Consider the following 25279-nt stretch of genomic DNA (forward strand, 5'->3'; position numbering starts at 1 on the left):
CCTCCGCAACGACCTGGGCTCCAACATCAGCGTCCTCAAGACGCTGAACCTGCGGTTCCGCTGCTTCCTGGCCAAGGTCCACGAGCTGGAGCGGCGCAACCGGCAGCTGGAGAAGCAGCTGCAGCAGGCGCTGGAGGAGGGGGCGGGCGGCCGCGGCCGCGGACCCCCGCGCCGGGACCAGGCGGTGCAGACCGGCTTCGTGGGTCCCATCCGCACCCTGGGGCTGGGGCCGGGGCTGGGGCTGGGGCTGGGGTCGGCCCGGGCGCTGGGGTCCCCCGGCTCCCGCCCCGGGGGTCCCGGCCAGCCCTCCGCCTTCTCCTCCGGCTCCCGCTTCATGCCCGGCACCATCTGGTCCTTCTCGCAAGCCCGGCGGCTCGGCCCGGGGCCCGAGACCACCCTGGTGCAGGGACCCGGCGTCTCCTGGGTCCACCCCGACGGGGTGGGTGTGCAGATCGACACCATCACCCCCGAGATCCGAGCCCTCTACAACGTGCTGGCCAAGGTGAAGAGGGAGCGCGACGAGTACAAGCGCAGGTGAGGAGGGGCGGCGGGAGCGGGGGGAGCCGGCGGCATCTCCCGGGGGACCCGAGCTATCCCGGGGAGGCTGCAGGGCTCTCTGTGCAGGAGATGCAGGGAGGGAAGGCGCCAGTCTTGGCCAGACTTCGCGGGAGCAGGGGCTGAAGGCAGCGTGAGGAAAAATGTGGACCCCTGAAAGCATTTGTTTGTGCCTGGGTCTCCTCCCTTGCCACCTCGTGTGTGAACCCTCTCGGGATGTTCCCTGAGCCTTTTTCCATCTTACCAACCTGCTGTAAGGGGCTGGAAGTGCTTTTCCGAGCAAGGAAGGAATAACTCCAGGAATGGCTCCAGGAGCTGTGTTTTAAAGCCGGGGGGATCTGGAAATGCTCAGGAAGGAGGAGCAGGCTCCTTCCTGAAAGTAGGTGAGGAAGGTGGACATGCAGCAGCGAGCGGGTTTGGATTGGAGAAGGCTGCTGGGAAGAGTTCTCTGGATGTGTTGGAAAGTGTCTAGAAGCCCTTCAGCAGGGTGGCTGGCCTCTCCCAGGCCCTTTCCCTCGCCAGTGCTCTCCAGCTGGCCCCTCAGCAGCAGGGAGCCGAGGCAGGACACCCCACTCCTCAGGGGCTTTCCTCCGGACCCAAAATAGCTGTGGCTTGGCATGTGCCTTGCAGAAGGGTGAAGCAGAATGCAAAGTTAATCTCTTGGCCGGTTCTTCTTTCCCGTGCAGGGTGGCCGCTGCTCTCGCCTCTTGCCAGCAGTGCTTTTTGTGTCGGGCCGGTTTCCGAGGCTGCTCCCGGATCCGCACGTAGGATGAGATCAGGCTGGGCTGGCGTGGCAGGGTCAGAGCGCCGGGCCGGAGCGTCACTGGTGACTGACACCAGCCCAGAGACCGGTCTGGGGTTTTTTCAGAGGTCACGTTATGATGCTTTAGAAGCAGTCGGAAAGTTTGTGATTTCACAGCCGGCTCCCACGCTGGCTTCTGCACAGCCACGGGCCAGTGCCGAGATCAAGGCTGGGGTCCAAGATGACACCTTATGTTTTTGGCTTTATAAGGCTTAGACTGAGCAAACTTGTCCGTCAGATGCTCGAAAGGCACTGAACAAGGCATGTGGAAAGGAAGAGTTGGCATCTCTTCTTTCCCACTAACTGCTGCATGTACCTCAGGCCTTTTATTTTTAAGCCAGTGGTCAGGCTCCTTCTCCAGAGGGGAGCAGCACTCCTTGCATTGCATTTTCAGATCAGAGAGTGGGAAGCTGGAGCCAGTTTTTTTGGCCAGGAAAGATTGAGCCTCAAAGTGGGTCAGCTAGAGAGGACCAAGTTTGGTTTGTTGGTGCTGCTGAAACTTTGGGAAAATGGAGAGCTTTTCTGGGTTGTCCTGCTCTGGCAATTGAGCTTCAGGGAAGGCTATGGTGGGGGTGACGGAGGGACTGCGGAGGGTGAGATGGGGGGCACCACAAGCTGCTATGAGCCAATGTTATTGGTGGGATCTATTTTTGGAGTGTGTTACCAGGAGCTGGGGGAAAGCAGACCCCACCCCCAGACCCTATCCAGCACTGGGAACTTTCTGACGGGTAAAGCCAGGTCCCAAACAGGGGAATGGGACAGAAGGATCCCATTTCCACACCCTTCTCCATGCTGGGGGCTGACACCAACATCCCTTGGGAGCTGAGAGGTCCCTGCCACAGTGGGCTGTGATCTGCCATGGGGACAGTGCAGCTGGTGTCATGCCTTTGCCACCTGCCTGGAGACAGATGGAAGAGGCCATATTAAAACATGACTTCCAGTTCTCTTACCCATGGCTTGGGTGCTGGAGCATGTGCTTTTTTCGGGACAGCGTTGCTGCTGTGTGCCCCACAGCAGCAGGAGCTTCTCTCTGGGTACACAGGGCCTGAAATTCAAGGCAGGGATCCAGGAGGGCTGTGGGGGCAATAAGGAGGGATGAAAATAGTTGCAGCAGCAGGAGAGAGGCTCACAGGAGCATCAGTTGGGAGGAGCAGGCTGATATTAGGTGGTCTGAATGGGGGCAAAGGGTGGCTGTGAGTATCATACATTAGATCTGCTAAGTGCTGGGGATCTGGGAGTCTCATCGGGTTTGTGCTGTCTGCTACACCTACTACTTGCATTCACAAGTAGTTCTTATCTTGGATGCTGCAAGAACAACTGGAGGTGTGGAGTGAGTAACACACGTCTGACATGGTGTGTTAGAGTCACAGAATGGTTTGGGTTGGAGAAGACCTTTAGGGGTTACCTAGTCCAATCTCCCTGCTGTGAGGTTTCAATAGATCAGGTTGCTCAAAGTGCTGACCTTGAACATTTCCAGTGACAAGCCATCCACAACTTCTCTGCTCCGGTGTCTTAACACCATCATAAATTTTTTTTTCCAATCTAAATTGTCCAATCTAAACCTACCTTCTTTCAGTTTAAAACCTTCACCTCTTGTCACTGTAGGCAAAAGTTCTGGTACAAAGTCTCTCCATCGTTCTTACAAGCCCCCTTGCTTATTAAAATGCTTCAAGAAGGTCTTTTGTTGTTGAAATTGCCCTCTGAGGAGCTGTGCCAGGCTGCAGGGCCATCCCCATTAAGGTGAGCTCTAACGTGGTTTAGATGTGGCAAGGTGGGGGATAAGTGGAGCTTCAGGCCCCGAGCAGCCCAAAGCCCTGGTGTGCACTGACCTTGCAGGATGGGGTAAGGCACCCCAGTGCCTGTTGCAGTGAGCAGGAGTTTTAAGGATGGGGGAATTTTTGACTTTTCTAAGTGAACTTGTTGAAGGGACACACCTGGCAGGGACAGCACTGCATCTTTTCACATGCCTGGCTTTGGGAGAGCTGTCCCGTAGCTGGCAACGGGATGGTCAGGTCTGCCTGCAGCTGGGACCCTCCTGCCCTCGCTGTCTGCCTTTGGGCAGGTTGTTGCTTTGCAGCAGTGCAGGGAGGACCTGTCCCCTCCCCTTGGCACACCCCGGTGGCCGTGGGGTTGTGTGGGGCAGCCTTGGCTCCAGCTGGCAGCGGCCGCACGGGGCTGCGGGCGCAGTGCTGCAGACGGGTTATTATTAGGAGTGGTGCATTGCAGGAGGGAGCAGGGGAGAAGGAGGCAGGCAGGAGATGAGCAGGAGCGAGGTTCACAAGGGGATGGGTGCGCGGGTTTGTCCCTGGTGGGGCGAGTCGCTGTTTTCTCCCGTGTATGTGACCTGCACTCGTCTTCCAAAGCGTTGGTGTGCGATGAACTCTTACCAGGATTTGCAGCTATGCTTTATGTCCCCAGTGAGTCTGGGCTATATAGAGACCCAGAGGGAGGCGGGGACCAAAAAAGAGGCAGTGCCACACCGAGAAAGATGCTGAAGTTTTTTTTTCTTATGGTGGAAGGCGTTTTTGTCCCTGGGGAGGGAGGCTTTGTTTGAGCAGTTCCCATATAAGGGCAATTCTACCTTTTAACTTTCTCCTTTCTTTTCCCTTCATCTCTCTTTCCCCAAGGCAATGGGAACACTCTTTGATTCCCCTTCTGGAGCTGTGGTATGGATCCAACACTAACATGAGGAGTGCACACTTTTGTCCTTGTTTGAGTAAGGAGCAGCGTTGCTAGCTTTAAGAGCTTAGAAATTCACAAGCCAGGGCTCTCCCACATCGTCAAATTGTCCAGATACCCCAAGATAACAAATGTAAGGGCTTTTCATATGCATTCTGGCCCTCTAGACTTTAGGATTTATTGTTTAGACTTGGTGTGCCTAAGTGAGAGGAGAGATTTTTCACATCTTTGTGTGGAGTTGCAGTGTCTGTGTTGGTGCCTGTAGGCATTAAATAGAAACCAGACCTCGCAGCACCAGGAAGGGCCCAGCTCTGGTTGCTGTCCCAGAGCGATCTCTCTTTCTCAGAAAAATCTGGCTCTCCCAGAAGAGTCAGGAGCTGGATAAGAATGCAGCAGCCCTGCCCCATGCCGCACCACAGCACATACCAACCCCCTGCTCTATGGGATCGTCATTTAGCCAAGAGCAGTACGGCTTGATGGCCTCCCAACAGACCGTGGGCTGGGCCAACACTGCAGCATGACCCAAGAGGTTGATCTCATGCAGTGAAATATAATATAATAATTGCTAGGGGATGTATCTTTGCACTGCAAGGCTGGGGCGCCGTGCAGCTCGGCTTTTTGCGAAGCTGCAGAGCTGAATACCCGCCAGACAACCCGACATAAAGTGGCACAATCCATCCTGCTTCCTTGTGGGATGAAACAGCGTTCTTTAATCCAACCTGTTAGGCAGCAGCAGAGCCAAGGAGTGCCCAGGCAGCGTGGCCTGGCATGGGGCAGCCCCTTGCATTGGGATGGGCAGTGGAGCAGCCCTCCATGCACATCGTGGTCACTCACACTGTGAGGAGGTTTGGTGTCAAGATCAGGGTTTGTGCTCCTGAACTGCAACACTGCAGACACACAAACGTGGTCGCAAAAATGATGCACATGGGGGCAACTCTGCAATCCACCTGCAGACCTGTTGTTGAGTGTTGGAGCTGCTGTGAGCCAGGGCTGTGGGGCTCAGGGGCGGATGGAGAGGCCGGGGGGCTGTGGCAGGCCAGCCCCGGTGTGGCAGGGCGTGCGGCACAGCTGCCGTGTGGAGCCTGCGGTCGGTGTCCCCAGCTCCCCCCATCGCAGGGCGGGCGGCCGTGGTGGGGCAGGGTTTGTGGCCGGGGGGCCCGATGGGCTTGGCAGCTGCCATCGCCTGGAAACAAGAGGCCATGCATTCCTGGGCACGTTCTCCTTCCCACCCCGGTGCTGCCATCCCCCTCTCTCGGATAGCTTTGGGGTGAGCAGCTGCCGCTGCGTCCTCTCCCTTTGGCAGCCAGCGAGGCGAGGCTGGTGGGATCTGAGCGGTGTTTGTCTCCCTAGATGGGAAGAGGAGTACACGGTGCGTGTCCAGCTCCAGGACCGGGTGGCTGAGCTGCAGGAGGTGAGCATTGCTGTCCCCCCTTTCCCCGGCACCCCAGCTGCCCCACACTGGTGCTGATTTGCACATCTCTCTCCCCCTGGCGCAGGAAGCACAGGAGGCTGAAGCTTGCCAGGAGGAACTGGCCATGAAGGTGGAGCAGCTCAAGGCAGAGCTTGTTGTCTTCAAGGGACTGATGAGCAATGTGAGTCCCTAATCCCTCTCCAACCCCACAGCAGTGTCCTACCCGAGTGGTGCGGCTCTGTAGAAAAGCAATTCCTTGGTGGGGCCCATCCAGCACTGGCAGGGTTGGTCTGAGGCACAGTGAGCAAGGCAGGGATGTAGGAGCTGTCCTGCATGAGGGGGAAAGTGGGGGCACCCATTGCCATCTGTCTTGCCTAATATTCCTCCTTTGTCCCCTTCCTGTGGTGCTGTGGGTTCAGAACATCACAGAGCTGGACACCAAGATCCAGGAGAAGGCCATGAAGGTGGACATGGACATCTGCCGTCGCATCGACATCACTGCCAAGCTGTGTGATGTGGCACAGCAGCGGAACTGCGAGGACATGATCAAGATGTTTCAGGTGAGAAGCGCCTGCTGCTGCTCCAGACTCAGCCACCAGCTCTGGGGAGGAGAGATCCCAAAGGAGGTAGAAGAGACAACACCAGCCCCCTGCTAGGGGAGACGCTTGGTCACCCTCGCCCTTGCTCCTTGCGGTCCCCTGCTTTCTGTCTCTTGGGAGGACCAGGCAAAAGGGCACCTAGAGGAGGTGGAAAGCTCCAGATGTTGCTTTGGACATCAAGAGTCCCCTCAACCTCTTGCTGACCTGTTGTGTTGGGCCCGGGGACCCCACAGTGCTAGGGGAACAGCTGCAGGAGGGAGACAAGTTGCTTGAGCGTCTGTCTCTAACTCCATCTCTCTCCTTTCCCTTCCCCTCTCCGTCATCTTCTCTCTGTCTCTCTTCTCTGTCCCTGTCTCTTTTCCTCTTTCTGGATGTTCTGTTTTCTCTTTCTGCCCTTCTGTCTCGCTCTTTGTCCCTACAGAAGCAACTGGTTAGTTCCATTCAGTTGAGAAATTTTACAAATTTTAAACTTTCTATAAAAAAGGTTGGACTATAAATATTGACATATTTCACCTTTTCAGACTGTCTCTTTTTTCCTGTTTCTGTCACTTTGTTTCCCTGTCTCTGGACTGGGGTGGTGGGTGATTTGAGTTTTTCTACAGTAAAATCACATTGTTTTTTCTCATCAGATTCATAGCTTCCATCTTTAGTTGCTTAGTTTTAATTTTAGAAAATGCTAAAACCATGTTTTATCCATTGCACCCATCTTTAACCTGATCATAATGAGCCCATCTTTCTCTCTCTCTCTCTCTCTCTCCCTCTCTCTCTTTTCTTCCTTCCTTTCTTTCTGTCTTTCTCTCTTTCCCTGCCTTTCTGTCCCTCCACCATTCCTTTCCCCTCCATCTCCTCCCAACTACCTGCTCCTGACCTCGGACCCGGCCTCGTTTCTGTAGTCTCTGCACTTGTCTCCCGTTAAGGTCCCAGCCTCGGTGGGGCGGAAGCGGGAGCGCAAGCAGGTCAGCGACGAGGACACCTCGCTGTCAGAGAGCGATGCCTCCCGGAAACCTGACGAGGAGGAGGAGGACGAGACCACGGCCATGAGTATCAATGAGGAAATGCAGAGGATGCTGAACCAGCTGTGAGTGCGGCTGCTGTGCACCTCTGCCCGTGGTGTCGAGCCAGGCTCCAGCGCCAGGCTCCCTGCTGGTCCTGGAATGGGGAGGGCAAGGGCGGTCTGTGGCTTCCCTTCCCTGGTGAGGGCAAGATGAGAGATGCTGCTGTGGAGAATGTTCACCCTGTGCTCTGTGACACAGTGGGACTGACCCCCTGGGAGACCTGAGCCCACCCATGCTGAGAATGGGAGCTCCAGCTCCCCTCCTCTTGCCCCCCTCCCTGCCTTTTGTGAATCTGTACCCGAACTTGTTGGGGCTCCTGACCATAAAGCCGGCCCCTTCCCCATCAGCTGTTGGGTTTGGGCACACCTGAGTTCACCCTGGCCAGACCCCCAAGGGCTGCAGCCCTGCCCGTGAGCAGGTGCAAGGCTTTGGCACCGATGCAGCCCCCTGCCTGCTGTGGCTCTCCTGCTGGGTGCTGATGTGCCGTTCCCTTGTGCCCAGGAGGGAGTACGACTTTGAGGATGACTGTGACAGCCTCACGTGGGAGGAGACAGAAGAAACGCTGCTCCTCTGGGAGGACTTCTCCGGATACGCCATTGCAGCCGCAGAGGTGCAGGGGGAGGTAACGGTGGTGTCAGGGCCCCGAGGTCTTGTTGGGTTGGGACACTCGGTCCTGCCTGAGCTTGGGAAGATGCTCTCTTCAAAGACCAGATTTCAGCCCTTTTCCCTTTGCAGGCCTGTACCAGGTGCTTTCCTGCCTTTTCTGCATGAATACATTAAAGCATCCCTGTCGAGGTCTCCCTTTTAGAGACAGGGCAGGGACCTGTAGCCTGAGGGGTGTGCTGAGGGCAGGATGCACACACATGGGGAGAGCCACAGCCCATCCAGAAGAGGAGACTTCCTCTGGCTGGACTGGTCTTTGGTGATCCTTGCTTATGTTCTCCAGCCCACCTACCCACTGGGCAGTAAAAATGCCCAAACAGAGCCCTTGGTGTCTGGCCAAAACCCTTGTCACCCCAAATCTTTGGCCCTTGGCAGTCCCCTGGGGATCTGTCATGCTTGGGAATGGTCTGTGCTCTCCAAATCTTTAGTGCAATGCTGGGCTTGTTCACCTGATGTGGTCTCTGCCCAGTGTGGCAAGTCTTGAGTCTCTCAAGTCCACATTGGCAGGACTGACTCCTGTCTTATTTGCACTACACTGTATATATTTCTTCCTCTTTTCCCAGTGCTGCCAATTCTTTCTCTGATTTGTCTCTCTCTCTTGCCTTTGGTTCCTCATGTTGGACGCTTCCCTGCCTCTAAACCTGCTGTCTGCTCTCCTCAGCAGCAGGATGACAGCCTGGAGAAGGTGATCAAGGACACGGAGTCGCTGTTCAAGAGCCGTGAGAAGGAGTACCAGGAAACCATCGACCAAATAGAGGTGGGAGAAGGAGGAAGTGGGGAGGGCATGGCACAGAAGGGTGTCAAATGGGGGAGTGGGTCCCTGGGGGAGGCAGACACAATGCTGGAGCAGGTCACTGGTAGTGTGGGAGACAGCCCTCACTCTGGCCATGCCCACTGCCCTGCACCACATGCCCTGGGATCATCTCTGCCCCGTTTCCTTTGAGCAGCTGGAACTGGCCACAGCCAAGAATGACATGAACCGGCACCTCCACGAGTACATGGAAATGTGCAGCATGAAGCGAGGCTTGGATGTGCAGATGGAGACCTGCCGGCGGCTCATCACCCAGTCTGGGGACAGGTGAGCTTCAGCAGGAGAGCCAGGACACCCCTGCTCTGGCTCTGCAGCCAGGCTGGTGGTGACAGGGAGCCGAAGGACTGGGTAGCACTCCTGCCCTGCCCTCGTGTGGCAGGGAGAGAGGGCAGTCCCTGGGGGCTGTTGGACTCCTGGCTGGCCTCCACACAGGCCATGGTGCCACCTCTGCAGAAGGCAGGAGACACACGGGAGTCACTTTTGACTTATGAAGCCAGACCCCCACCCCGATGGAGAGAGGAGTTGCCATTGTGTAGGGACTTTGTGTAAGCCCCCAAAGGCCTGTGGAGTCAGGGTGGCTCCAGGCTGGGGAGCCCTGTGGTAGACTTTCACAGACCCCTAGCCTTATGTATCTTGTCAGAGTCCTGCTCTGAGCAGGCCCCTCCAGCATCTCTCCCAGCTCTGCTTCATGCTCTTCATTGGTGTCCTCTGGAACACCTTCCCAGCACCCAGGGATTCCTGCAGACCCACACATGCCCAAAGGGGCACTTCAGCTTCTCTCCTTCTTGCTGTAGTGACCCCTGCACACACTAAACTGGGTCCTTTCCCTCCCCCTGGGCGATGCTATGACTACTGCCCTTTACTATTCTCTGCAGAAAGTCTCCTGCCTTCACCCCAACCTCCAACAGCGAGTCAGCCCCGAACGAGGAGAGCGAGGAATCTGACCGTGATCCCCCCAGCGATGCTTCCATCAGATAATGAGGGGAGGCCTGGCTCCCTCGGACCCCCTTCCTGGCATGGGGTTGCCTGAGTCACACCTGGGAGAGACTGTCAGGGACGTGGAACTGCTGGTAAACGTCTGTCACCCAGGCTCACTCCCGTTTTGGGGTGCTTGGCAGATCCCACACACCCCCTCACCGGATACCTTGCAAATGGGAATAGCTAGATAGACCTGAGGGCCCTTGCCCGGGCTGCCCTGCCTTCAGCCCCTTCTCTATTCCCTTTCCCTGCTTTGGTTAAACCATGGTTCAGGCAGGGAGGCTCCAAACCTGCCATGGTGGCGTTCCGCAGGACCTGTTCACAGGCGCCCCCAGACCCACCTCCTCTGGCCTCCGTCCTGGTACACTTGACCTGCCCCTGCCCTCCCTGCGCTACACGGAGCCGAACGAGAGCCGTACCTCCCTGCAAACTGGACCTGACACTGGTGCCAACTGGACCGAGCCCGGGGCTCTCCCTGTCCTTGCTGCTGGCCGGGCACCTGGCTGGTGCCCACGCCGTGCCGGGCGCCCCGAGCCCTCCCACGCCTTCTCCAGGGCGGGGGCTGAGTCCCGCTCACTGTGCACTTTGCTTGCCGCCCGTCGGCCATGCGCTCACGTCTGTGTTACGGGGGCGAGCTCATTAAACGGGACAATTTCCTTTTCTACAGCTTCGCTGGGTCTGGGCTCTCCCTGTGCTGCCGCGGGCGACGCGTGGCTTGAGGCGGGGCTGTCGCCCATCAGACCCCAAGCCCACATCAGTGGGTCTTCCCATGGGACAGTCCCTTCCCTTGGGCCTGCCAGGTGGGACTGGCAGATGGGACAGCGGTGAGATCCCTGCTCTGAGAGCCACTGGCCCTCAGCAGGCACTGGTGCTGCATGGGCTGCCTTGTTTTTAACTGGGAGCATCGTCAGTGCAGAGGCTGAGGGATTGAAAATGAAACTGATCCTGGCTTGTGACTTTTGAACCTTCCTCTTCCTGTTTCCTGGCCTCCTCTGCCACACCAGGGCATCCCTTCCTGCCTGCCCTCAGACCCATATCCCACCTCAGTGTAACTGCAGTGGGGGGATCTCCTGTCCCTCCATCTCTTGTAGCATTTTCCCTTCTGGCTGCAGCACCTGCTCCTCCCATGATGGTGACAGGAGGCTGGGGCCTGGCAGGGTGTCAGGGGGAGCGAGCAGCCTCCTGAGAATCACTGTGATCCAGAGAGGCAGTGTGATCACTGGGAAGTGGACACAGCCTGCACAACCAAGGCAGGTGAAGCTCTGGAGAAAAAATGCTTCCCACTAAAGGTACTGAAGGGAAGAGAAAGCACATAGCAGTATAGTTTTTGGATTATCTCAAAGATTAGGTATGGAATATAAAACAGGGGCTGAGGGATGCAAGAGTTTCTCTCTGTAGATGTGGCCTGGGTGGCTGATGCTGCTGGGTGCTTGAGCTGGGAGCACTGTGGCACCCATGCACCCCAGCACAGTGTCTGTGTTTGGGCAGGGTGAGGTGCTCTGCCCGTGCCTGCAGGATGTGTTAAGGCATGTGTTGGCATTGCAGCAGGGGCTGAGCTGGCTGGTTAGAGCTGGCAGGGAGGCGAGTCCCTGCAAATGGCAGAAGAATTGAGCAGGAGACAGGAAATCAGGACACAGGTGGAGCATGCTGGTGGTGGGGAATGGCAGTTCCTCAGCCTGCGAGCTGCTGTGCCTGGGATGTGACTCCTGAATGCCATCTTCACTTCTTGCAGGAAGCTGGGAAGTGTTTCACAGGAGCAGCAGCGTGCTGGGAAGCTGCAGAAGCCCTGGCTGGCTGTGGGTGTGTGGGGAGATGTGAGGTGCATGCCTCAGTGCCTGCCATGGCCCTCACCTCCGTGCCACCTTGTTCAGCTGTTTCCATTTCTTTCCCTCTTCTCTGTTTTCCTACCTAAAAGAGCTAAAGCCAGAGGAAATATTTTACTATTCTACCTTCAAGTAATGATGCCTCACACACAGTAGATCAGGGATCACTTCCTATCCTGCCTGGAGGCTCTTTAGTTTCATGCAAATCCCCTTTCCTGTAGGCGTCTTTGCAGTGTTTTCTGCTCTTTCTCTCCTGTGGAGAGGTCTGTGAGTGGCTGACAAATTCTGGCTTCCCCTGTGTATAATCCAGGATGTGCATACATCCTTAAGCCTTGGTGCTGCTTAAAGAACCCACAAGACTGCAGAGTACATACCCTGAGAGATTTCAGGCATGAAGCACAGAAGGACTGACGTCTCTGCCTCGAGCAGTCGCTGCCCAGAGGAGCAGCAGGTGCTGCTAGACTCCTGTGTCAGAACACGTGGTGATCCCAGTCCCACACTGCCTGCCACGACTCCACTTGCAGTGAAACCAAAATCTCTGCCACCCACATGTGCAAGATGCTGTTCCCTGGTGAATTGTATCACCAGCAAGAGGCTCTGTTCCCCAGCTAGTCTGACAGCCTCCAAGATCTCTCTGGCAGGATATGTGACATGGATCCTTTGCCTCAGCAATTTCTCTGTGTGGGAAGCACAGCACAAGGCCTCTGGTGTTAGCTGGGCCACCTACCTGTCCAGCAGTGGTGACCCCAGACCTTTGATGCTGAAATGAGATGTGGTGCCTCCATCTGTTGAGTTCTTCTCTGTGGGGTCCTTTTCGTTCTTTGGGGAGTATCAAGTCTGCTTTTCTCCACCATATGCCTTGCTGGGAACTGATGTTCCCAGAGGAGATGTACAGGAACTGCTCAGTTCCTCTAGGAACACTTCTCGGTAGTGCCTGCTCAGGAAGCAATATCAGGTCCTGTCTAGCTCGGTGTCCATGCATTAATGTGAATGTTTAGTGCCCAAGAACAGTGCAAGCACAGACTGAATGGAGTTCCATGGCAGGATGCATCTGGGCAGTCCCTCTGTCAGCAGTCAGCTCAGGACTGTGACTGCTGAGTGCTGACCTCTTGAACATTTGTCCAAGACCATCCTTTTAGGATTGTATCTCTGGACTGGCAATAAGGTCTTCCCACTGAATATTTAGGCAGACTGGTTCATCAGCTTCTTACCTCTCACACGTCCATTTTAGCAGTCTTACTTGGGCAGTCTGGAAAGGTGCTGGTGGTTGCTCTGCCCTCTCCCTCCCCAGCATTTGGGCTGTTGTGCCCAAATGAGGAGGATTTGGGCACAAGTTGGGCACAAGAAGACAGGCATAGGTTTTACTGTCAGCCACAGGAGTGGCACAAAGCCCCTCCCTTGAGGCAAGAGCTGTCCCTGGGTTGGGACAGACCCACTTGAGAGCATGAGGTTCTCCATGGGGCACTGAGGGATGCAATCAGCCTTTGAGCTGGGATAAGACATGCAGGTCTCTGCTGTGGCCGCTCTGCTCCCCATTGCTGGGGTCAGCCTCTTGGCAAAGGACTTCAGCAGGCAGTGCCAGGTATGCTCCAGAAGTGAGTCCTGGCTCCTCATTGGATACATTTCTGATCCTGTGGCATGCAGTCACCTCTTCTACCCCTTCCGTGGTGATGTTCCCTAGGATTCATCTGAAAGGTGAGCTCCCATCCTCGGATACCCTGTCTTCAATGTGGCTTTGAGCTAACTTTAGCCTCTTCAGGGACCTCCTTGGAAGAATCCCATGGGAACCCACACTGCAAGTAAGAGGATTCCAAGAGAGCTGGTCAGTATTCAAACACCACTTCCTCTGGGCTCAAGAATGGTGCATCCCCATTGAGCAAGAAATCGAGCAAAGGGGGCAGGAGAACTCCATGGATCAAGGAGAGCTCTGTGGATCAACAAGGAACTGTCAAACACAAGCAGGAGATACATAGGAGGTAGAATTCGGGCTGCTTGGAAAAAATGCAGGGATTTTGTCAGAGTAAGGCCCATCTGGAATTCAGTCTGACCAAGGAGATGTCAAGGACAGCAAGGAGGACTTTTTCAAATGTATAAAAACAACAGGAAAACTGAGGAAGATGTGAGCCTGCTATTAAATAGAGCAGGGATCCTGGTGACAAGGGAACACAAGAAAGGCAGATATGTACTGAATGCTTCCTTTGTATCGGTCTTCACTCCCAAGACCAGCCCTCAGGAATGTCTGACCCAGGAGATCGGGGAAAAGGAATGTTGGAAGGAAGATTCTCCCTTGGGCAGGGAGAATTGGGTTAGAGATCACCTAGGGAAATGGGACACCCACAAATCCACGGTCCCTGTCAGGATGCATCCACAAGTGCTGAGAAGCTTGTCTCCCACAAGATCCTCACAGACAAACTTAGGAAGTGTGGACTGGAGGAGTGGACAGCGAGGCAGATTGAGAACTGGCTGGACAGCAAATCCCAGAGGCTCATAGTCAGTGGCACAGTGTCTAGCTGAAGGCCTGTCACTAGTGGTGTCCCACAAGGTTCGGTAGCAGGCCCATCCTTGTTTAACTTCCTCATCAGTGACTCAGATGAAGGGTAGATGCTTCCTCATCAAGTTTGTTGATGACACCAAGCTTCAAGGAGTGGCCAATACCTCAGAGGGCTGTGCAGCCCTTCAGAGGGACAGGTTGGAGAGATGGGCAGAGAGGAACCTTCTGAAATTCAGCAAAAGACAAATGAAGTGTTCTGCACCTGGGGAGGAATAACTCCATGCAGCAGGGCAGGCTGGGGGCGGATCTGCTGGGAAGCAGCTCTTCAGAGAAGAACCTGGGGATCCTGATGGACACAAAGTTGTCTACAAGCCAGCACCAGTGGCCAAGAAGCCAGTGGTGCCCTGAGGTGCTTTAGGAAAAGCACACCAGCAGGGCATGGGAAGTGTTCCAGCTGCTGTACTCAGCCCTGGTGAGGCACATCTGGAGTGCTGTGTCCAGTTCTGGGCCCTTCAGTTCAAGAGGGACATGGAGCTCCTGGAGCAGGTCTAGCAAAGAGGAACAAAGATCATTAGGTGAGGAAGCACCTCATGAAAGGCTGAGAGAGCTGGGCCTGTTCAGCCTTGAGAAGAGATGTCTGAGAGGGGACCTTATCAATGTCTACAAGTATCTGCAGGCTGGGTGTCAGAGGAGGGAGCCAGACTCCTCTTCTTGGTGTTGTCAAGAAGACATGAGACAACAGGCAGAAACTGGAACACAGCAAGGGAAGAACTTCACTGTGCAGGTGTCTGAGCACTGGAGCAGATTGCCCAGAGAGGTTGTGGAGTCTCCCTCAGTACAGATATTCCAGAACAACTTGGAGGCAGCCCTGTGCCATGTGCTCTGGGATGCCCCTGCTTGAGTAGAGGGGTTGAGACCCCTCCAACTGGTACTCCATTGGTAGTCCCTTCCAACCTTACCCATTCTGAGATTCTGACCAGGCCCACTGAATTTCTTGATGAATACTAGCAGATATTCCTGCAGAGAGGGTGGGGAGCATCACTTTCCTTGCACCTGACCACATGAGTGAGGCATAGTGCTTACTTGCTTCAGAGGGTTCGGGAAACCTAACCACTAAGTAGCCCACATCTTCTTCCTTGTGTTAAGTGAATCTGCACCCCCCCTTCACTCATTCCTGGATCCCATCTCTTTTAGATCATATCACTGAAAGAGTCTGACTCGTCTGTCGAGTCAGTCAAGGTCCTGAATTTTCCACCCAGCACCCTTCTGCCGGAGGCTCTTTGTCACTCATCCCGCATGACTTGCAATTGTGTGAGTTAGCTTCCCCCTGTCAGGATTCCTTGGATGGATCTAATGCTGACAGCCTTCTCTAGAAACACCTTTGGATACCTGCTAACCTGTTTTATTATTTTATTTATCATGTTTCTTAGATGAGCGTTAGGACAGGACAAAGCTGCATAGGAAGTTGTTCTTGTTTCTCAGTTTGAGCTGGGAGCTTGACTTTGCTGAGCCTTTTACCTTTGGCCATACTCTATGCATCTATAGTTGTTGTGTCTCAGGTACCTGTGACACAGGGTGTCCCAGAACTCACACATGATTATCAAGTTGGTCAAGATCAAGGTCTGGCTACAGGGAAGAAACCTCCTCTCAAAAGGAGAGGTCAGAATTAATGCAGAACACGGTGGAGTGCTGTCTCATTTGAAATGCACCCAGATGATGCATGGACAGGCTCCTGAAAACATCTGGCAAGCTGTTGCACATGGTGATTAATGCTAGGAGTGATGGTAAAGCCATCATGATCAAACTGGACAAATGTCATAACAGATGGGAAGAGGCAGCACTTTCAACTTCGAGAGCAGACTGCATCTGCAAAGTGCAAGAGGAAACAGAAATCATCAGGGCAGGGTGAAATGTAGTTAACTGGTATTTTTAAGGGTCACAGCCATATGAACTCTAGATCAGTCTAACCTGTTGGATAAACGAACAGGCAAGAGCCATTGTGAATTTGGTTTACAAGCTATGTTAAAAGTCATATTCACTCTAGAGCTGATAGCCAAACATGCTCTGACACACAATTTCATCAAGGCATTGAAGGGTCTTTTATATAGTCCTGAATCCCCCCAAAAAACATGTTGATTTATTTTGTAAATACCTCCCTGCTTTGCTTGACAAGGAAAATTGTGTTGTCAGTGGGAGACTTTGGCTTGGGATACCAAAGAATATGCTTTGCCAGGGGGAATTTCTCATCAATTTACAAGTGATGGCATGCCCAAGTAAGGCAATGATTTTCAATGTCCTTATGACAGATGAAGATTGAGTTAAGACTGATAGTTGCCTACGGACAAGGGATCAACCAAGAAACAGATTGAGACACCAGCCAGGACAAAATGTCACAGCTGAGAACTGTGTGGTGTTCTGTAACTTATCCTTAGAGTGAAATAAGTGAATTTGCAGATTGTGGAAAGAGCAGTATTTTTCCAGTTTTTCAAAAAGCTGTGAGTTAGTAACATAACTTTCAGTGAGTGAACTTCCCTGCGTAAGTGGCCATATGACAAAAGTACTTAGAAATAAGAATAACTCAATAATAAAGCTTTACCTACATTAACAAAAATAATCCTTGTAAGAACTACAGCAACTGTGTGTTATTCTGTGGTTCAGAGAAAAGGAATAGAGGGACATCAGAATAATTCAGCTGTATGAAAAAAGGTCTTCAGCTGCTCATATCACCTCAGAGAAAAATAACAATACTTGTATGTCTAAGGAACTAACATGCTGTTCTAGTTATATTTAAAGAAAAATCAATCCTAACAGTAATATTTTCTTTTTATTGTCTGAAATTGGGAAAATAATCAAAACAAGGCAAAAAAAGACAAGTACTCACCAGATAAGTGTGCTCTGTATATGGAAAATGCAGAATGTGGTCAGAAGGGAATGATGAAGCACTTTGCAGGCAGTTAGCAATAAGGAGCATCCTTAACAGGATCTCCAGCTGAGCACAGGTGCAGTTCCAGACACAGATGACCTGGAGCACACTCATGTATGGGGTGCATGGGGTGCTGTAGGGATGAACAACCCCCCACACGAAGCCTGAGGCTGCCTGGGGAGTTGGAGTGAGCAATGCTGAAAGTAAAGCACAGCGCTGTCGCTGTGTTCCCGCAAACGGTGTTTTGCAGAGCACGGAAACCTCCCCACTGAGAAAAAACACTGGCTACTGAAGCCCATGGTTTGCTGAGGTCAGTTTTTAAAAACATCAGGGAAGACATTTAAAGAAAAGCCTGGGTGGATGGGCAAGCAAATGACGTCAGTGCTTAGTCTGACAGGGCATGGACAAAAGCCAATGAGAAACCAGTGGATGGGGGAGGAGGGGAGAAGTCATGAAGGAATGGAAAAAATCTGCAGTTTAAGAAATATTTATAGAAGGACAAGGAATTGACAGACAAAACTGATACCATTTTTGATCCATAGAAATGATAGACTCTCAAAAAGGCTAAATATCTGAGTCAATAGTGCCAAGAAGCATTACAGAATATTTCTGAATAAGGTCAAAAGAGAGATTCTGTTGCCATATGTATATAGCAATGCACAGATGCATGCAAGAGCAAGAAATAGTGACTGACCTTGACAGAGGACAGAAAGGTTGGAAAGACCTAGGGAGCAGGGCTCACCTGCAATCATGTGCAAGTTGTCAGCCAGACACTGAAGATGTCTTTAAACATCTTTTATCCACATGTGACATTGGTGTCCTTTGTCCTGCTTTGCATCAGAAATCAGAATAGATAGACCAAAGACTTCTAACCATGATTCCAGGCTGGGAAAAAAAATGTTTAGAAAGTGAAAAGTTTAGTTACTTTGCTCTTAAAAAGAAAGACAAGTGAGCATTTTTGTGCAGTGCCTAAAGTCACTTCATGATGTTGGTCTAGATGTCAGTTTAGTCAGGCTGATAAAGGCATACAAGGATTCTGAGGAGATGGAGAAGCTGGAGGCCATGTGAGATTTGGTACCTGGTGTCCAGCACCTAAAACAGTATCCAACTTGGCAAATAAAAATATGGAGATTGCAGAGTTTACAAGCCACCTGTTTTTTTATTCCCCTTCTGTCACAGGACTCAGACCAAGGTCAACAAAAGTTGCTCACTTGTTTGTTGGAGGTTTGGGCAATGTCAAAAGAGGGCTTTGAGCTCTGCAGTATCAGAGCTGTGTCCACCACTACATGTAGTATTTCTCACTTAGCAACCTTGAATTTCATCCAGCATTTTAATAACCCAGTCACTCGGTCACAAGATCCTTGTGCACCTTTCCACAGGCTCATTCAGGACTGAATGTTTTGGGTCATTTTGCATAATCCACACACCTTGGTACCCTCATGCTCCAAACTGTTCTGAAGGTGTTGATGGGCGTGGCCTCAGATCATGGGCACTCACATCTCTCAGTTGCCACAAGTTTTCAACATGGAAAGGATGGTCTTCCCTGTCCTCAGGCAGTTCTTAAAAAGGTTTTGCCAGCCTGTTTTTTTCCTAAATGTCATTCCTTTTCATCACGGGGAGGGGGGTGGGGGAGTTGAGGTGCGTGATGAATTACTTGCAGCACAGTTACCTGTTCACCCATTTCATCCACCTGAGTCTCGCATGTGGTTTTTTGCCCTTTGTGTCACAGACATGGTCTCAAATCCTGATGCTTCAGTTTTCAGTCATGGCTTCATCTCATTGCTGCAGAGGAAAATCTCGTGTCTGGCAACACCCCAAAGCTCCTCTGATGGCAAAACATCAACTTTACTTTTCATTCACATGCTTAATCTTCCCTAATCGCTCCCACGCCATCTTACGGCTTTTTGGCAGCTTTCTTATCTCCAAGATGCATTTGAAAGAGGTTTTCAGCCTTCTTCCTTTTCTATTTGTCACAGAATCTCTATTTTTTTTTTTCTTTAGGTTACTAAGTTTCATTTACTAGTATTTATGAGTTTTTCTTTTATTTCCATTTGACTACAGCTTCTGCTTTTTGACAGCTGCCTTTTCAAATCTTACGCTGTGAAGTATAACCCAGCACTACTGTTCCTTCTAGGGAACACTTAATTAACTCCCTCAAGAGGATGATACTTCTGTAGTAAGGTAATAATACACAGAGGTAAGTCAGCTGCCCTAGAGTAAGAGATTACATTCAGCTCTGAAGAGTAAGTAACAAATTACTTGTTTTTGCAGCATGTACACATTGTGATTGCCCAAAGGTAGGCAGCTTGGTTTTGATGAAATGTGAGTACTGCTGGGGTATTTGCATACCCCAAGTCGTGAACCTGCATTTTTTGTGAATGGCATCAGTCATGAAGGAGGTTGAAACATTATCCTTTAAGATGTTTGTCTTTTGTAACTGTGTCCAAAGTCTTTCAGAGTCCTGTGTCTCCACTTCTTTGCCCTGGTCTTGTCAATCAATCAAAGACAGATTACTTCAGAAGTGGATACAGGATGTTTTAAAAGTCCAAGACCTTTTTTTACTGTGCTTACACAGTCACCATTTTGTTATGCTTTTTTGAGTGATTTTTCAAGTGAACTTATTTTCCACATCTGTTCAAGCTGGTTTTCGCTACGTGTCATCTTCCTTAACGCTCAAGTTTCACGCTGACACCTCAACATGAAGGTGGTCTGAGGACCTTTCTTGGGGAAGCAATGCATGTGTAGTAGTCTGTGCAAATGCCAAGGAAGTGTAATTCCTCTAAATGTTCAAAGTTACTATAAAACAAAATTTTTCTGTAACAGCACTGCTAATTACCCTTAGCTGTCTTAAAAAAAGAATAAAATGTAGAGCTTACCACCCCTAGAAATGGTTGGCTTTCCATCAGAGAAGCTGTCAGCCAGAGAGCTTTCCCAGGTGCATCCCTCTCCTACAATGGCTCTGAAGAGTGAGCCCTGGTGCCTGGCCAGCCATGGAAGGCAGAGTCAACCTTTTAGCCAGGATCAGCGTCTTTCTGTACCTTCCCCTTGCAAGGTGCTCACAAACCAGCATGGATTGTGGCTTGTGGCAACTGCTCTTGGAGTTGGTTTGTCCCAGCAAAGTGGCACAATTGCTTTTCACTCCCCTGGCTGAACGAGAGCCTCTTTATGTCTGCCTGAGCACCTGCTTTGCCTGATCAAGCATTTCTATCTGCTTTCCTTAAAAACGCTGTCAGAACAAATCTAGAGTTCCCCTACTCGGGGAGAAACTCCTCTGCAGAGACAGAAGCAGCTGCCACAGCAGATCTCCCATCCTTATCTCAATGCCATCCACAGTCATATATGTCAAATTTACAAACTGTTTTAAAAAAATATAATTACATGGGGTTTTTTAGGTCAGGGATGCAGTTCTCAGACAGGCTGGCTACTGAGCTCGTTTTTCCATCTGTCCAGAGGGGCCTTGCTGTGGTGCCATCTGCAGGCACACTGGATGCAAAATAAGGATTTGGAAGAGCTGTGCATTTTAGGGAGGTTGTATTAGAGAGAGGAAACCAAGCCCTCCAGGCAGTCCAAAAGCTGCATAACTAGTCTGCCACACTCACTCTCCCCGTTTCCATACAGGACCAGCCATGTTTTAAATGCTGCAATTCCTGGCTTTCCTCACTTCAATACCATATATTTTTTCTAGGAGAGATGAGATTGTAAACCAGTTGAAATATTATTTAAAAACAGAGTGAACCTTTATTCAAGACATTCCCAGCAGCTGTTAGTCTGAGAGCACATCTCTTCCTGCACCCTGAGGCTGTATGACTTTGCTCATTCCCAGAGCAATTTGATCTCAGATGGGATAGGGCTCATGCTTGTTAAATAACAAGAATTCTTTGCTCTACCATTTTTCAGGCAGCCTTATCTTGCTTAGGAAGCAAGTCTTTTTATGAGAAAAAGTTGACTCATAGAAATGTTCCAGCTTTTAAGCCAGTTCAGAATATGTTTTACATGGGAAAAATGTAAATCCATCCTTCCCCCGTTGAGGTGTTTCAGTAGCCTCTGCACTTCCAGATTATCAAGCAAGGTGCTGACTGGCATCCACACAAATATGCAGGCAGCAGCACAAACAGAACAGCCATTCAAAGCACCCAGGCACAGCAATCAAAGAGGATGGGACCAACCCAAGACTCATTTGTAATCTTGATAGGTCTCCAGGCTACACAGCTCTCCCCAGCAGAAACCCAGCTCCATGGGAGGGCTGTGCCTCCGGTGAGCTCCAGCACCAGGCAGCTCCCACTTGATGTTAGTTACCTAAAGCTTCAATGACGGGGCCATTTGTGGTGTAATCCAAGTATTTCTGCTGTCCCAGGGCTAACAAGCTGCTCAGAATCCCAGCTCCTATCCAAGAGGCAGGTTATTCAACCTTCTTCTCTTTGCAATATAACTTTGAGTCATCGCTCTCTAGTCTGGCAAATATTTAATTCTTATGCAGCCCAACTGCTGGAGATAAGTGGCTCTGGGAAATCATGTCCAGCATACCTTGATCCTGAGAGTTAAGTCCTCCAGCTTATGTCCTTGCAGCATCCAGATCAGGGTCTAAAGCAGTTGGGGTCCAGACAACAGCTCCAGCCGTGCCTGCCAGGGAGAGAACACATCAGCCCTGAGATGCTAAATTAAGCTGCTAAAAATGGAGGGCCACGTGATTGTGTGCAGTGCATTGCTTATCTGTCCTAGTGCTCACAGGTCATGGAAGGCTCTGTCCCTGCCCGGCAGCATTCATGCTTCCAGAACTAATGCAGGGAGGCAGAGGGCTGACACTCACCTTGCAGAGATTTGCTGCTCAGCAGCTTAACTGCAACTGCCCCTCCTTACGCACAGAATTAAGCCAGAATTAAGACTGGCCACCACCATGTCGATGATGGCCTCCGACACGTCCCTAGGCAGCCATTTCCTCTGGGGCAAAGCCAATCCATTTTAAAAGGTAAAAGGAAGTAAAACACCTTCCTTGTAACACCAGGAGTATCTTCCTTGTCCCTCACTGAGGCAGGGGAAGAATTAATTTGTTTCTTGTGCCCCTTTACCAAACCAAACTCAAGAATCATCTGCTCAGCACTTTTATTCTGCATACACCCATCAGATAAGCAAGTCCAGAGCTCAGTGTATGGAGCCACAGAGCTGCTTTCCATCCTACCACGCACCTCTGCTGTGGAGCATGGCCCTGCACCACACCTTGTTTTGGCTCAGGGGCTGGACTCTGGGCTCTCCCATGTGGAACAAGCAGCTCAGCAGGCTGCACTCCCCAGCTCCTCACTGCAGCTGGAAGAAACTGTGCCATGCAGGCGCCTGCAGCTTCTTGTTACGTACATGCTCCCTCCTCCCATCTCCCCCTGACAGACAGACAAGGCTTTTCAGATGGTGATCACTTTTATTGATGTAAGGTGGTACACAAACAGATCAGTTTCTATCAGCCTCTCCACCTCCCCCAGGCTCGGGGAGAAGTTGGAGGAGTGGGGGAGACAAGGGAACAGAACTGGCCTCTCACTGCAGGATGCAGAGCTAAGCGGTGGTGAACAAGGGCAGGGGCTCCAACAAAGGAGAGTCCTGCTTCCCTAGGCAGCAGGGGGGCCTGTGTGCTCAGCTTACTCCTTGGATGCCATGTGGACCATCAAGTCCACAACACGGTTGCTGTATCCATATTCGTTATCGTACCTGGGGACAGAAAACAAGCGCTGTCAGGGCTGACCCATTTCCTGCACCTCTTCTTCCTGCTCTCCTCTGCCCTATTCCCGCACAACTGAACTCCCACCTACCCTCCAGAGGGGAAGGAGGCAGCCATAACAATTTCAGGTAAGAAGCAATCTCACTCCACAGTGAGACTGGAGGTGTGTGTATCCACCTGGATCACCAGTGGTAACCAACAGGACCCAAGCCTGTAACCTGTCTGTGCCAACACCCACATCCCGCGCTAAGGCTGCACCTACCAGGAAACCAGCTTGACAAAATGGTCGTTCAGTGCAATGCCAGCACCCGCATCAAAGGTGGAGGAATGGCTGTCACCATTGAAATCACAAGAGACAACCTGAAACACAACAAATTGTAATGCATATGGTTGCCCACAGTCTGTACCCCAAGTGCCCAAACCAGGATCCTGGCAAAGCTGCTGTCGCAACAGTCTTAGAAAAATGAGCCAAGTGCCAATAACCACAGGCTGAGAGTTACCTGGTCCTCTGTGTATGCCAGGATGCCCTTCAGGGGCCCATCAGCAGCAGCCTTCACTACCCTCTTGATGTCATCATATTTGGCCTGAGGGGAGACAGATCCAAGATGCTCAGATCCCAACTCACACAAAATGTCCACCGGGGACAGGGGAGGGAGGAGACACACATGGCAACACCCCAGCAGGTGCTCTTTTCACAAAGATCACATCTTCAGAACAAGATCAATGCACAGAGGACAATTCTAGGTGCAATACAGGGCTTAGAGGAAGCAGGGGCACATCTGGAAGTTGTTAGGACCTCATCCACACCACTTACTGGTTTTTCCAGACGGCAGGTCAGGTCCACAACAGAGACATTAGGGGTTGGCACACGGAAAGCCATTCCAGTAAGTTTCCTATGAGAGACATGAGTCAGCAAGGAACAGCATCTGGCACACCTCTGCCATCCTTAGAAATAGTCTGCCTCCTCCTGACACCTGAGAAGGGACAACACTCACCCATTGAGCTCAGGAATGACTTTTCCCACAGCCTTAGCAGCTCCAGTAGATGCTGGAATAATGTTCTGAGCAGCACCTCTGCCATCCCTCCAGAGCTTCCCAGAGGGCCCATCCACTGTCTTCTGTGTGGCTGTGATGGCATGGACAGTGGTCTGAAGAAAGAGCACAGGAATAAGAACACAGCCAATACTCTCCAGGAAGAGTGACAAAGGGAGGACAGATGCTTTCCCTCTCACACAAGGGGATCTGTGGTAGGTCACCCTCCTCAGCACCAAGCTGCAGACCTACCATGAGACCCTCCACGATGCCAAAGTTGTCATGGATGACCTTGGCCAAGGGCGCCAGGCAGTTAGTAGTGCAGGAAGCATTGCTGGGGTAGAGAGAGAGGAAGACACGTCAGCCAGAGGCAACACTCCCACTGAGGTGAAGTGAGACCCCTGGCAGCTGGTGAGAGCTCCAGGCCACAAAACATGTTCCTCTCTTTTTACCTGACAATTTTCAGAGACTTGTCATACTTCTCATGGTTGACACCCATCACAAACATGGGAGCATCAGCAGAGGGGGCAGAGATGATCACACGCTTGGCACCACCCTTCAGGTGAGCCTGGAGAGATAAAAAATGACATAACTCAGGATCCTTCCAAGCTTGCTCCTTCAGATCTCTTCTCCTTCAGTCTCATCTCGAGCAGCTCTGTATATGGTGCCCAACAGGAAGAAGCAGCACTATCTCCTCTCTCCTATGCCTCCATGGCATACTCACCCCGGCCTTCTCCATGGTGGTGAAGACACCAGTGGATTCCACAACATATTCAGCACCAGCATCTGCCCACTTGATGTTGCTGGGGTCACGCCTAAGGAGAGACAAAATTTTAAGAGCTGCTCCATAAGACACTTGCTTTCAACCTCCAGAGGGGCAATAGGGAAAAAGATACTTACTCCTGGAAGATGGTGATAGCATTCCCATTAATCACAAGTTTCCCATTCTCAGCCTTGACAGTGCCCCGGAAGTGGCCATGAGTGGAGTCATATTTGAACATGTAAACCTAATAAAGAGAGAGGGAGTGGAAGGTCAGGCACCCAGGCTGCCATCATCCTCTAAGACCCTGGGAAGTTACTAGAACAGGTCCAGAGAAGCCCTACTCAGAAAGGCCCAGAGGGGGCACTGCAAAGCAACTAACCATGTAGTTCAGATCAATGAAGGGATCGTTGATGGCCACCACTTGGACTTTGCCAGAGAGGACGGCAGCACGGGTGACCAGGCGGCCGATGCGGCCAAATCTGGAGAGAGAAAGACATGTGTGATGAGGCGCAACAGGGAACCAGCACAGCTGGGCATGGGAGGCAGTCCTTGGCAGCCTTCCCTCGGGATCATCCACTGCTCCCTGCCCGCTGGGGCAGGAGGGAGCCTTGCAGCTCGTCCAAAGGCCAAGGCACCCCGGTTAAAGATTAAGAGCGACCCCCGCCCCGGAAAGGTCAATCGCTAAATTTACTGAAAGCCCCGGGGATCCGGTTACTCCTCGGCCCGGTACGAGAAGGTCACATCCCGGGGCCGCCATTGACACACGATCCACCGGGAGACCTTTTGGTGGGGGGCTGCAGGGATCCCCGGGAATGCGGAGGGAAACTGGGGCAGCCGGGCAACGGCAGCCCCTTCCGGAGTGAGTCACCCCGAATCCGAAGAGAAATGAGTCAGCAGCACCGCTCTGCCCCGGGGGGCGCCGGCGGAGCGGGATCGGCGGGATTCAACCTCTCCCTTCCCCTAAATCATCCCCCGCGCCCTTGAGGCGACC

At 52.0% G+C, this 25279-nt stretch overlaps 2 protein-coding genes and 2 long non-coding RNA genes across 7 annotated transcripts; 2 read left to right on the top strand and 2 right to left on the bottom strand.

Annotated features, from left to right (window-relative positions):
- Positions 1-249: 249 nt before the first annotated feature.
- On the top strand, positions 250-10219 carry IFFO1 (intermediate filament family orphan 1). 4 transcript variants are annotated; one of them, XM_033517081.1, is made up of 10 exons: positions 250-534; positions 5387-5447; positions 5533-5628; positions 5867-6007; positions 6468-6476; positions 6940-7124; positions 7603-7723; positions 8429-8521; positions 8712-8842; positions 9451-10219. In XM_033517081.1, the coding sequence occupies exons 1-10, from the start codon at positions 335-337 to the stop codon at positions 9551-9553; spliced, it is 1140 nt and encodes a 379-aa protein (XP_033372972.1). In that variant the 5' UTR covers positions 250-334; the 3' UTR covers positions 9554-10219. The 4 variants fall into 4 exon arrangements, with proteins under 4 accessions (XP_033372972.1, XP_033372976.1, XP_033372980.1 ...); XM_033517085.1 differs by having other exon boundaries at positions 7603-7711; positions 8426-8521; XM_033517089.1 differs by having other exon boundaries at positions 7603-7711.
- A 5041-nt stretch (positions 10220-15260) lies between these two features.
- LOC117244955 lies at positions 15261-17235 on the bottom strand. Its single transcript, XR_004498984.1, has 2 exons — positions 16749-17235; positions 15261-15733 (listed from the first exon to the last, which is right to left on the bottom strand). It is a non-coding gene; the product is annotated as an uncharacterized LOC117244955 (long non-coding RNA).
- A 1542-nt stretch (positions 17236-18777) lies between these two features.
- On the top strand, positions 18778-19665 carry LOC117244958. Its single transcript, XR_004498987.1, has 2 exons — positions 18778-18971; positions 19062-19665. It is a non-coding gene; the product is annotated as an uncharacterized LOC117244958 (long non-coding RNA).
- Positions 19666-22751: 3086 nt separating this feature from the next.
- GAPDH (glyceraldehyde-3-phosphate dehydrogenase) lies at positions 22752-24764 on the bottom strand. The gene is made up of 9 exons (XM_033517093.1): positions 24668-24764; positions 24426-24532; positions 24250-24340; positions 23978-24093; positions 23778-23859; positions 23490-23641; positions 23309-23387; positions 22995-23078; positions 22752-22854 (listed from the first exon to the last, which is right to left on the bottom strand). Exons 1-9 carry the CDS (start codon positions 24668-24670, stop codon positions 22753-22755), a joined length of 816 nt encoding a protein of 271 aa, XP_033372984.1. The 5' UTR covers positions 24671-24764; the 3' UTR covers position 22752.
- Positions 24765-25279: the final 515 nt, after the last annotated feature.

Source organism: Parus major, chromosome 1, assembly GCF_001522545.3.
Source record: "Parus major isolate Abel chromosome 1, Parus_major1.1, whole genome shotgun sequence".
Classification (NCBI taxonomy): Eukaryota; Metazoa; Chordata; class Aves; order Passeriformes; family Paridae; genus Parus; species Parus major.